Source organism: Vombatus ursinus, unplaced genomic scaffold, assembly GCF_900497805.2.
Source record: "Vombatus ursinus unplaced genomic scaffold, bare-nosed wombat genome assembly UNPS02014863.1, whole genome shotgun sequence".
In the NCBI taxonomy this organism is placed as follows: domain Eukaryota; kingdom Metazoa; phylum Chordata; class Mammalia; order Diprotodontia; family Vombatidae; genus Vombatus; species Vombatus ursinus.
Window position 1 is genome coordinate 31,924,862 of NW_020954641.1, and position 11,215 is coordinate 31,936,076.

The 11,215-nt window shown below is 41.1% G+C and overlaps 1 protein-coding gene across 4 annotated transcripts; it reads right to left on the reverse strand.

Annotated features, from left to right (window-relative positions):
* Positions 1-734: 734 nt before the first annotated feature.
* On the reverse strand, positions 735-10,167 carry HNRNPH1 (heterogeneous nuclear ribonucleoprotein H1). Of its 4 annotated transcripts, XM_027841654.1 has the most exons (14): positions 10,096-10,167; positions 9,488-9,609; positions 7,945-8,100; positions 7,611-7,754; positions 5,842-5,980; positions 4,683-4,861; positions 4,527-4,598; positions 4,337-4,470; positions 4,054-4,189; positions 3,689-3,748; positions 3,508-3,597; positions 2,701-2,793; positions 2,116-2,165; positions 735-1,510 (listed from the first exon to the last, which is right to left on the reverse strand). In XM_027841654.1, exons 2-13 carry the CDS (start codon positions 9,582-9,584, stop codon positions 2,116-2,118), a joined length of 1,350 nt encoding a protein of 449 aa, XP_027697455.1. In that variant the 5' UTR covers positions 9,585-9,609; positions 10,096-10,167; the 3' UTR covers positions 735-1,510. The 4 variants fall into 4 exon arrangements, with proteins under 4 accessions (XP_027697455.1, XP_027697458.1, XP_027697456.1 ...); XM_027841657.1 differs by lacking the exon at positions 2,116-2,165; XM_027841655.1 differs by lacking the exon at positions 3,508-3,597 and having other exon boundaries at positions 3,659-3,748.
* Between the last annotated feature and the right edge of the window lie 1,048 nt (positions 10,168-11,215).

Sequence of the window (11,215 nt, forward strand, 5' to 3'; positions counted from 1 at the left end):
TTTAAGTTGACTGCCATAGCTATCCGCCAACTCACACTTTTGAGAACTTGGCAGAAAAATTCAGCTGTCCCAAATAACTACACTTTTCATAGTATGTTAAACACTACACTAATAAAAACACTTGGATTAGTGGTCACTCATTCAAAGACTAGGCACAAAAATAGCTCCACACAAGTTTATATCCTACTTTATTTTGTAAAACTTTTCCCACATTTTTAAGTCCTATTAATATTTATCTGCCATAAAATAAAGGCTGGTTCTAGGAAACCTGAACCTGTATATAGCCTATACAAATTCCAAGCAGCACAGCACACATCGTGCCCCAAACAGAAACAGCCCTATTGACTAATCAATTAATTCTGAATCCCTCTGCAGGAAAATACTGCCAAGATGATGTCTACTTGACTCCTTTTGGCACCCAGGTCCTGTTATCATTTTTTTCCTGTAGACACCACGAAGGCACCAGATACCCGTGGTGGTGCTACTGTACAAGCTATTTTGTAGTGCTTAAGTTAAGCAAATGCAATTCCAAACATCAGTAGGTAGCTTTCAGTTTTCTGAAGGTAAACATCTCTGCTTTTCTCTTGAATGGGAGCTGGCAACAGTAGGGAATCCATACCAACAAAAGTCAGTCACTTCAACAGGGAATGCTAAGGAAATTTCAAACTAACATTGAATAGTCGCTTAAGATACAGTGCCAAATAAGACACTGCTCCAAGTAAGGACAATATGTATTCCAGTTTTTGAAAGGAAGATTTATTTAACAAGTTTCACTTAGCGCAATACACCTAAAAGGAAATCACGATACAATGAAAGATTTAAATCAAGGCCTCAGAATTTAATACAAACACCAAGACCATATCCTAAAGTATCCGTATTGCGTCTCAAAATTGTCCCCATTAACTTAAAAAAAAAAAAGCTTAAACGTACGTGCCTTACAGGATAGTAAACGAAATAAACTAGAACAAACATGCCAAATGTTTCACTTTTGAATCGCAGACACAGCTCCTATATTTGTTTTACAAAAAAGCATGTCTCCCAACATGCATCTCAAACAGTGTTCCATGTAATGTGGTATAAGAGCAACATTTAACATAATTTGAAACTGCTTTAACCTAAATACGCTTACTGCTTAAGTACACTCCTACAACATAACTACCTTGAGAAAAGCTGAAATTGTTTAACAGTTATAGTCTTTACTCAACTTGGTTATTACATCCTAGATGAATGTTTTTCTGTGTTCAAAAATACTGAACCTGAAGTTTTTAAAACAATCCTGATTTCACTTACAGTAAGCATAAATCACAAGCTTGTATTGCAAAACTGTTAAACTTCGTTTTTGTTTGTTTTTTTTTCTTTAAAAAAAGTTGACCAAGAGTCAGTGATCAAGATTACATTCCCCATCCACCACTCATACTGGACATGCCAGACATCCCTCCCATTCCGTTCACTCCCATAGATGCACGGCTCCCGCTACTGTAGTAGCTGCTGTTCATCGCTCCTTGGCTCCCTGCAAAAAGATACATGTGGAAAAGTTAATAGCCATTTCAAAGTACCAGCCAAGTTAAATATTACAAAAATAAATTAATTTGTGTATAAAGTACACAATGTAGTACACAATGGCTGCTGTTTTACGTGTAGAGAGAAACATGTTTGGGATAGGGGGACCCTTACTCCAAACAGGCCTCCGTTAACCCCTTCACTGCTGTACCAACTTGCCATACTCCTGTGCTACCATTTTAATGGATCTTTAAGGATTGAAAATTTAAGTTTAAAGGAAAACTAGTGTTTTTCAAAAATTGCAAAATTACTTCACAATAATTTTAAAGCTAAACAGACATTTAAAAATTTAACATAAAACATTCACAATGTGTTAATTGAATGGCATATGAATAGGGAGCACAGGGGGAAGTCTCTTGCTTTTCCTATTCATGGTGGGCAGGAAGTGAGACTACAAAAGTTGGACTAAAGGCAACTCACTGTGCCCAAAATGGCAGCCTCCGTGGAGTTAAAGTCAGAGCCATTGACTGCTATAGAAAGTGTTATTACAACAGATAAAAAAAAAAAATATTTGCATTTGGGAATTTAAATTAGATTTTTCGAGAAAATATTTACCTATGCAATGTTTGATTGAAAATCACTGGAGTTTTCCTGTAAAACTTGGTCTGCAAAAGGATTTTGTAGGGTAAGACTATAATACCAAAATCACCATTCTTTAGACCAATTGAAAATAAACCAAAACCAATCCTAGTTTAACTGTCTATAAAACATTCCTGAACCCAACCACCATTCTGCCATTTAATTATCCCATCTAAAATCAAAGTTACTAATAATAATAAAAAAAAAACCAGCTTAAAAACAAATAAAAAAAGGCACAGTTTACTTTTTTTTTAAAATCTTAATGGAGGCAGATATGTTTTCTGGCTCGACAGCAAGAGTTATGATCATTTACTACTAGGTGCCATTTATGAAACACTTCCCACAATGCCCATTTCTCAAAGTCTAATAAGGCAAATTATGCTCACCATATTCCCCCCCTTCCCAATCTCTCCCCAGAAAAAAAAAAACAAAAACCCCCCAAAAACCTCTACTATCATATATGCCCAATTTCAAAAAGGAACCTACATATCCTTCCCCCTCACCCAGCTATAAACATGCCTGCCTAAAAAATATTTAAACCACAATTAGAAAGATGCTTACCATATCCGCTCATGCTGCTTTGACCACCGTAGCCTCCTCCGTAACCCCCACTCAGCTGCTGGCTAGCTGGACCACCGTAACTGGACTGGTTTGCTGTTAAGTTAAGAAAACATTAGCTTCTTGTTTCCAAGGCCATGTGGTACCTGGTGGTACCTGGCTTGCTCTTCTAAATCTACATGGTCCTTCCAGAGTTGACCTCATGTCCTATATAACCAACCCTGTTCTAGGTAAAATTTTCAATCCTTCAAGCTATTTTTTAAACAGCATTTTATTCCTCCACTATATGTACCATATAAAAGCCAATAGTATATGACTATCAGCAAGAATAGATCCAAAGGATCCAGTAAAGTAGAGGCATTATTACAAAGCTGCTTTTAACTATTCTTCTTTACACTAAACTTTATGGATGCAAATAATGAAATGACATCCTTCCTTTCAATACTTCCTCAATTCTTTTAACAATTTACTCAACTGACTTCACTTCATTTTTTTTTTTTACAGGTCCTTTTTAGCAACATTAGACTAAACTAAGAAATGTTACTTACAATTCCCTCCCCCAAACATAAACAATTAACAATCTAGTCACTGATCTGTAAGTTTTACTACTTAACTTATGAGTCTCAATACTTAACCTTAATACAAATTAACTTCATAGAGCATCTGAATGGAAGGAATAGCCTTCCAAAGGACCTGACTTAGGTTACACTAAACTGTTAAACATAAACTAAATATAAATATAACTTAACTTAAATATAATTGACTTAAAATATAAATGTTTTGTTTTTTAAAAAAACTAGCGATATTTACACAAGCCCATGCCTCCCATCATTTGGCTACCATAAGCACCACCGCTTGCTCCTGCTGTAGAATTCAAGAAGAGTTCTACATATCTGTGTTCTGAAATGAGAGAAAAAGCATACAAGGTTAGCTTAAAAAAAGACACTAAAGTGATATTTACACAAACCCATGCCTCCTAGCATTTGGCTACCGTAAGCACCACCGCTTGCTCCTGCTGTAGAATTCAAGAAGAGTTCTACATATCTGTGCTCTGAAATGAGAAAAAAGTTTGAAATATGTATTACTTATTAAGTTTTTTTTAAAATAATCTAAATATTAAATACAGGTAATCAGTCCAAATAAACCCTCTTGCTTTCTATCAACTAAAGTTAAAATCTACTCTCTTCTATTTACAATTTTGTCATCTAAATACTATCTCTAAACCAAGCCAACCAATGGAATCAAGCTTGTGAAAAGAAATCCTCACATGCTCACTTCACTAGCAAGCACAGGCAATGATTTTGTTGTGCAAGCTCTGACAGATTTGCTAGGATAAAAAGTCCAAAACAGACTTACGCATATTTGCTTTGTCTTTTGACATAGCTGCCACAGCATCTTCATGAGTAGCAAATTCAACATCTGCTTCCCCAGTCACTCTGCCATCAGGTCCAATTTCAATGTGTACTCGAACAGGGTTGAGTGGTGAGAAAAACTAGGTATAAAAAAAGAATCAGGTTATGCTCTTATTTTAAAAGATTAACTTCTACAAATCCTTCATTTCTTTAAGGTCACATATAGACACACACACACACCACACACATATTAGAACTATCCTGCCAAGTTAATCTGAGAAACTTACATTGTAAATATCATTTTCAGTAGCTCTGTAAGGTAATCCTCTCATGTGCACACAATGGCCTGTTGTACTCTGGAAAGTAGACCCACCATCTCCATATCTATGATCAGACATTCCTGAAAAACAGTAATTGAGGTCTAGATTTTAAAAAGTGTAGGTATCCTCCAGTTTTGAAATACAATTCTTACCTTACCTCTTCCAAATCTATCCGACCCAAAGCCATATCCATCATTATATCCATTGTAGTCATCATAGCCTCCATACCCTGAAATGGTTAATGGGGAAGAGTCATTACTTTACAGAAAGCTTTTTTTTTTTAATTGGACATTGTATTTCTAGGTACACATACCTCCACCATAAGCACCTCGCCTCATTCTTTCAAACCCAGCTCCTCTACCAATGCTGTTATAGCCTCTGCCAGCCCCAGGCCTATCATAAGGACCTGGTCGCTGCATAGCCATTAGCTTTCGAGGAGGATCATAATGAGTGCGAACTTCTGCCCGGCTGCTCTTGAAGATTTCAATGTACCTAAAACATTGTTCATATAGAAAACTAGTGAGTCCTTCATTTCACACACAGGTATGACAATTACACAAGACAATATTCTAGTCATAGCCATGAAACTGACAAAATACTTAAAAGCCAGATTTCTTTACATTTGTGTAGGCAATGACCAGATTTTACTCTTGACTATAAAAATGTCATTTTCAAGGGGAAAAGTTAAACTCCTCTTTTTTTTTTTTTAATTTTACTGTAGCCCAACCTTAAGGGTGGGAGAGGAGTGTTTATATAAAGTAAAATGTTTCAGGAGGGAATAAATTCCACTCAACTCTTAACATTTCAACATTCGAATTAACTGGCAACGTGTAACAAGTGAGCTAAAAAGCCAGCCTTCGCCAACATTCTAGCTCAATGCTACAGTTACTTTGCCTGTAACAAATACTCCACAAATCCTATGCTTCTTAGTAAGAATCAGCATAGGTAAGCGCATGCTTCAATGAAAAATAGTCACAAGCAAAATTGAGTAAAACCTTTTGTGACAATTTCTTGAAAGCTATGCTTAACGTTACAATGCAAATTTATATACAGCAAGAAAGTTTGTGGCATTTCAACTTTATAAAACAAGTTCAGAAAGTTATCACATTTTCTTATGGTAATATTAATTTACTAGATATTGAGCTAAAGCCATTGTTTACACTAAATTTCTTTAAAGCCATAGTCTCTCGACTCCATGGACTTTTGGTTGCTTATAGAAATTAAGAACCTTAAATGGCAAATGCATTTAGTAACGGGAAGTAACTTAACATTAAGCTTTTGTCTATGCAAATATGGCATTTAAAAGTTTTAGCATGTAACTTTAGCATCTTACAGTAACTTAACAGTTTAACACTTCAATTATTAACTAGGACTAGGAAATAGATACATTTCCTTTCAAGCAGAGAGAATATGGATTTAATTATCATTTACCATAAGAAAAGTGACGTATCCAACCAACCATCCATCCCCACCTGTGCCCTATTCTTTCCTTGTGTTTCTTTAGAGCCTTTTCAGCTATTTCCTGTGAAGCAAACTGCACGAAGGCCTCCCCCGTACTCCTCCCCTGGAAGTCCACCGGCAATGTTATCCCATTTGGCACGATTTCCAACCCTTCAACCCAAGGACAAATAACCCCAGTAGGGGGGCAATATTAACATCACAAGCCCAGAAATGATTCTTCTTATAGCTTTAAATACACCAGAATTGTAAATATTTTAGGCGAATGGTATGCTTTTAACTTTAAGTACTCATAAATATGCACTGACATGAAGTTCCATAAGTTTACTATTCTTAAAACACTCTGTGGCACAAAAATATAGGAGGCAAACAAATACACAGTTCACTTGCTGATAGGGGGTGATCAACAGTTTTATATTTTAAACATGTTCTCATTGCTGAGAATTACACAAGATAGAATGACAGTAAGCTAATCAAGTCACACACTAACAAGTTTTGCCAACATGTTTTCTTTGCTTTAAATTAAATATTACAAATAGCTAAGTGGAACTTCAGTTTTCAAAAGACAATTTTTGCATATTTAGGTACACATACAATGATGAAATAAAACATTGCTAAGATCACAAAACTGGTCAAATAACCTGACTTTTAAAATACAACTGATCTATGTAAGACAATCATGCAATTTTTATGTTCTAATTTTAAGACAACACTTAAAAGTTTTCAAAGATGGAATTTCCAGTTCGTGGATACATTTCCAAGATTACAAAAAGGCTTATTAAAACACTTTCCTAGGAATAAGATGAGATTACATAAGTGACAAATGGCATTCAATTTTTAATTCTAATAATAGATATTTGAACATTAGTCAAAACAATGACTAGGATTCAAATATTGTTACCAAATACGCTATTAAATGATTTGAAATTAACTCTTTATTAAGCTAGTAAACCACAAGAGTCCTCCATCTTTAACATTTAATTCCAGACCTAGAAATAACTAGTAAATTTTTTCAAAAACTTAAAACATTTCTATTACATACTTTTCAATGTGAACAATACTCATGCAAATCACATCAGAATCGTGTTAGACATTCAATTAGTTTAGGCCCAAAACATTACCTATGAGCATTTCCCTATCTTAAGTAAACGGGGACATCATTTTTCAAAATCAGCAAATGGTAAGAATTTAAAACAGTACCTGAAAATTATTCCTCTGCAATCTTACTTAAGACAGGCAACTTGCAATGCTAGTAGCCTAAAATTATCAGGCTATAATCAGGTTTTCCTTGGAAGAGGCTTCACAGTATTGCTCCAGAGAACATATAGGAGTTTGCTTTGGTCCCTTGACACCGGCAGTGTCATTTTACAATAATGAATAACAGCAGGAAGAGTGTTAGTTAAAATTAAAGTACATCAGTCTAGTCATGGTGATAAGTGCATCTTACCTTATAAACTTGAGGTACTATGCTGAACAGCAAATGTGTAGAAAGTAGTTAAGCTGTTGAGGACAATCCTCTAGCATCTAAATATCTACTTTAAACTACAACACCAAGTATAAAAAAAATTAAAAATTTAGTGATATTTAGAATCCAAGTTGTTTTCCAGCTTTAAGGTAGTCTAATTTATGGGCTTAAATTATTTGAAGGTCCCTGAACAACTAAACCAGAGACAACAGCATTCAGTGTTTAAATTTGCAACCTGTCCAAACAAGTAAATCTGTATCACTCCAATTACTTGAACTAGCCAGAATGCACTGTCCAATGACAAGCACTGCTACATACCTGAAAAAAACTGAACAATTTCTTCCTTGCTACAGCCAAATGGGAGTCCTCTAAGGCGCACAAAGCCATCATTGGCAGTGTCAGGACTATTTGGACCAGTATGCTTCAACACCCAATCCATTTCAACGTTGTTTGACTTGAATACTGTAAGAGGTGCTTAGAATTAGTCAATTTCGGAATGTTAAAATGAGTAAGATTTCCTTATTTTTAGATAAACTAGGAGCTGCCAAAAACTCACTTAGATGACCATTTCCATGCGGTCAATTACCTAAAATTCAGAAAGGGGGGTAAAATCTACACACTTAACACTTTACTATGTCAACATAAATCAAACCTTCAACATATCTGTGTCCCATAGTTTCTCTGTCTTTTTTCAGTGCCAATTTGACTTCATCTTCTGATTCAAGTTCAACAAATGCTTCTCCACTTGGTCTGCCTTCTCGGGTATAGATGAAACGAATGCCTGATGCCCCATTTTGAATTTTGCATTCTGTAAAGAAACCAATTGTTAACTCACAGTTAATGTACCTAAATATTTGGATTGTCTTGCTCCTAATAACTGGGACTCCTTTTAATAAAACTTTAGTACTAGAACTAGATAACACTGGCAGCATAAGAAACATTCGTAAGTACTACAACATACATGGTTATGGTCTGAGCAATTTTCAAACTGAAACAAGAGTCCCCAAAAGAATTGTTAAATTTTTTTTTTATTTTTATGGAGTTTAAAATCCTTAACAAAGCTGTTCTACAACTTCAAAAATATCTTTTACTCAAAAATCAACCTTTAGATTGCATGCCAAGCATACCCAGTAGTTACTCCATTTGCTCTAAAGCTCCTCTAAAGCTGATTATCTCGGGGAAAGAGGGAAAGGGGGGGGACAACTGGCACTGAAATGCCTGAAATGACTCCTCTTTACCAACATAATAGAACCCAGGTGAAAACATTCTTGACTTACCATCCGTACGTCAAACAGCAGGAATACTATGGTATCATATTGTAATAACAGTACAAGCATTAATTATTGACCCACCTTACAAACTGCTAAGCAGCTTCTTATTTTCGTTTCCACAACAGCTTCATGTGAACAGTAAGCAGGCTATAAAAGCTTTACCTTCTCATACTTCTCCAGCATTTTACCAATACCACTGACAACTCAAGGAATCAGACCTATTAGTTTCTCCCAAATCCATTTCCTAACCGACTCCTAATCACTGCTTTGCTATTACTCAGTTTTGTTAAGTCCTTCAAATACCCATACCTCAACAAAATTTTAAGTTATAGTCTTATCTTAAGGTGTCTAACTCGAATAAAACAACTGAGGTTACTTTCCGGGGGGGGGGGGAATGCATCCTTCGCCTGTCCTAAACAAAAGTTCATACCAGCCTTTCCACGACACTTTTGCTATGTAGGAGACAGTCAAATGTTTATCAGGAGACATTCAATTCTTGTCAAAACAATAGACGCATTTCCAAGAAGCCCTACTTTGGCAGAATGATAAGAATCATAAGGATCCAAGGGGAAAAAAAAAAGCCTTTCGCTTATGCTAACCCGGCCCTCCACTCCACTTCCCGTAAGCAAGCTGCGGTCGTTTCGCAATTTCCATTGTGTAATGACGCAAAGCGAAACCAACTTCCACCCCCTCCCCCAAGGCAACAGCGCGAGACTTGCAGCAAGCGGCCGCTCCCCCGCCAGGGGGCCGCCAGGAGCGCGCGGCAGCCTAGGACCACGCGGCCCCCCTCCCCCGCCCGTCGACCTGCTGCCGACGCGGGCACGATGCCTACGCGGATGCGAGGCCGGCGCGCGCCACCGCCGCCCAGAGGCGCGCTCTCACTTTTCTCCTACCTCACACCCCGCCCCACCCCCGCCCGCTTACCCGAGAAAAAGCGTTGGACTTCATCGGCCGAGCAGGACCAGGGCAAGCCCCGGACCTTCACCACGAAGCCTTCTCCGCCTTCGGTGCTCAGCATCATCTTGTTCAGTCAGTGGCGGCGGCGGCTGCGAAGCGAGGGCCGGGGGTGAGGAAAGGGACCCTCCCCCCGCCTCCCGGGTAGGCCCTCGCCCCTCCCCTCACCCCCCCACCCGCGTTCCCAGCCGTTCGCGCCCCGCGCCAAGCTGGGATCCACAACCGGTAACCCGTCCTTCGTCTCCACCACACCAAACACCCCCCTCCCCCAGCCGCGCCCCCAAAACCGGCCGCCCGCGCCTCCGGGGCCGCGCTGGCCGAGCCTCTCTCCGGCGGGCGGGCGGCCGAGGAAATGGCGGCGGCTGCTTCCGCTCCGCCTCCTCCTGCTCCGCACACAATGGAGTCGCCTCGGCCCGCAGGCCTCGGAGGCGCCGACAAGCTCCGGCCGACCCGAACCACGGCCCACAACGCGCCGCGCTCCCCCCAAAGTGCCGACGGGGACCAGGCCGACAGGGGTCCAGAGAGAAGTGCCGTTCCCGCGGGCGACGGAGGTTGGATGAGAGCCGACCGGTGCTCACCTCGATACTTGACTTCGGCGTGGCTACGAAGAAATGACCGCTGAGCGCCTGCGCATCCTAGATAAACCCTTTTGAGCACGCTCTGCGCACGCGCAGAAGAGCTCCAGTCTCCGCCCCCTTGCGTCACACAACGCTTGTGCGCAGGCGTAGTTCCACGAGCGCCAACCTCCTCCCACCACAGGAATCTCGCGCGCGTGCGCTTTGGCCACAGTCCGTCTCAACCCTTCCCCCACTAACACCCCACGCCCTTTCTGCGCTTGCGCCTTCCCGCGAATATTGAACTTCGTGCCCGTCCGCTTACAACTTTGCCTGTTGCGCATGCGCCGACCTACTGTTGGTTAGCTTCTCAGACCCGCCAAGATGGGGGGAGGGGCAGGTTATGCTGGGCCTGAGGTGGTGGCCTTTAGTCTGTGGCGTTAGTTGCTCTGGCTCTCCGCGGATAGGCCTCCCCTCCTGCGAGGCCCGAGCTCCTGGTCCAGTAGGGGCGCAGGGCCGACGTCTCAGAGCTGCTCTCAGACTCGAGCCCGGCGCTCACGTCAGGGCCTTGCCGGGATTAGGCTTTAGCGTCCCTCCGCCCGCGGCCACTCCGGGCACGCGCCGGGCCTTCCCTCCTCCCTCCACCAGCCCCGCAGGGCCGCCGAACCCGAGAGGCAGCCTCTCCTCCGGGGAGGCTCCTGGATGGAGGAGCCCTGCAGGCCTTAAGGCCTCAACCCAGAAGAATGGAAGCTCCTCGAGGGCAGGGCCCGAGTTTTGTTTTGGTCTCGTGTACCCCTTGCCTGGCGCGCTGTAGGCACTTCATAAATGTTGGTTTGGGGGAACACGGGACCTCCCCTGCGGGCGAGGCCCAGATGAGAAGATGGGGCCGCCCCGCCCTCTCTTTACGGAGCCCGACCAAATCCCCGGCCCCGGGGGGTAACCCCTGGCATTGGGCTTGGGGTGAGCTCCTTATCCTGAAAGGAGCTTTATTTGAGCCCTGCTACCCGGGTAGTTCATCACTAGGAAAGTGTGGAGAGAAGGAAGTATTCCCGGCCCTCAGAAAGCTTATGTAATAACTGGAGAGGCACGACATCCACACAGAGAAGTTAAATAATACAAAGTGCATGATTAAATGTTGGAGTGA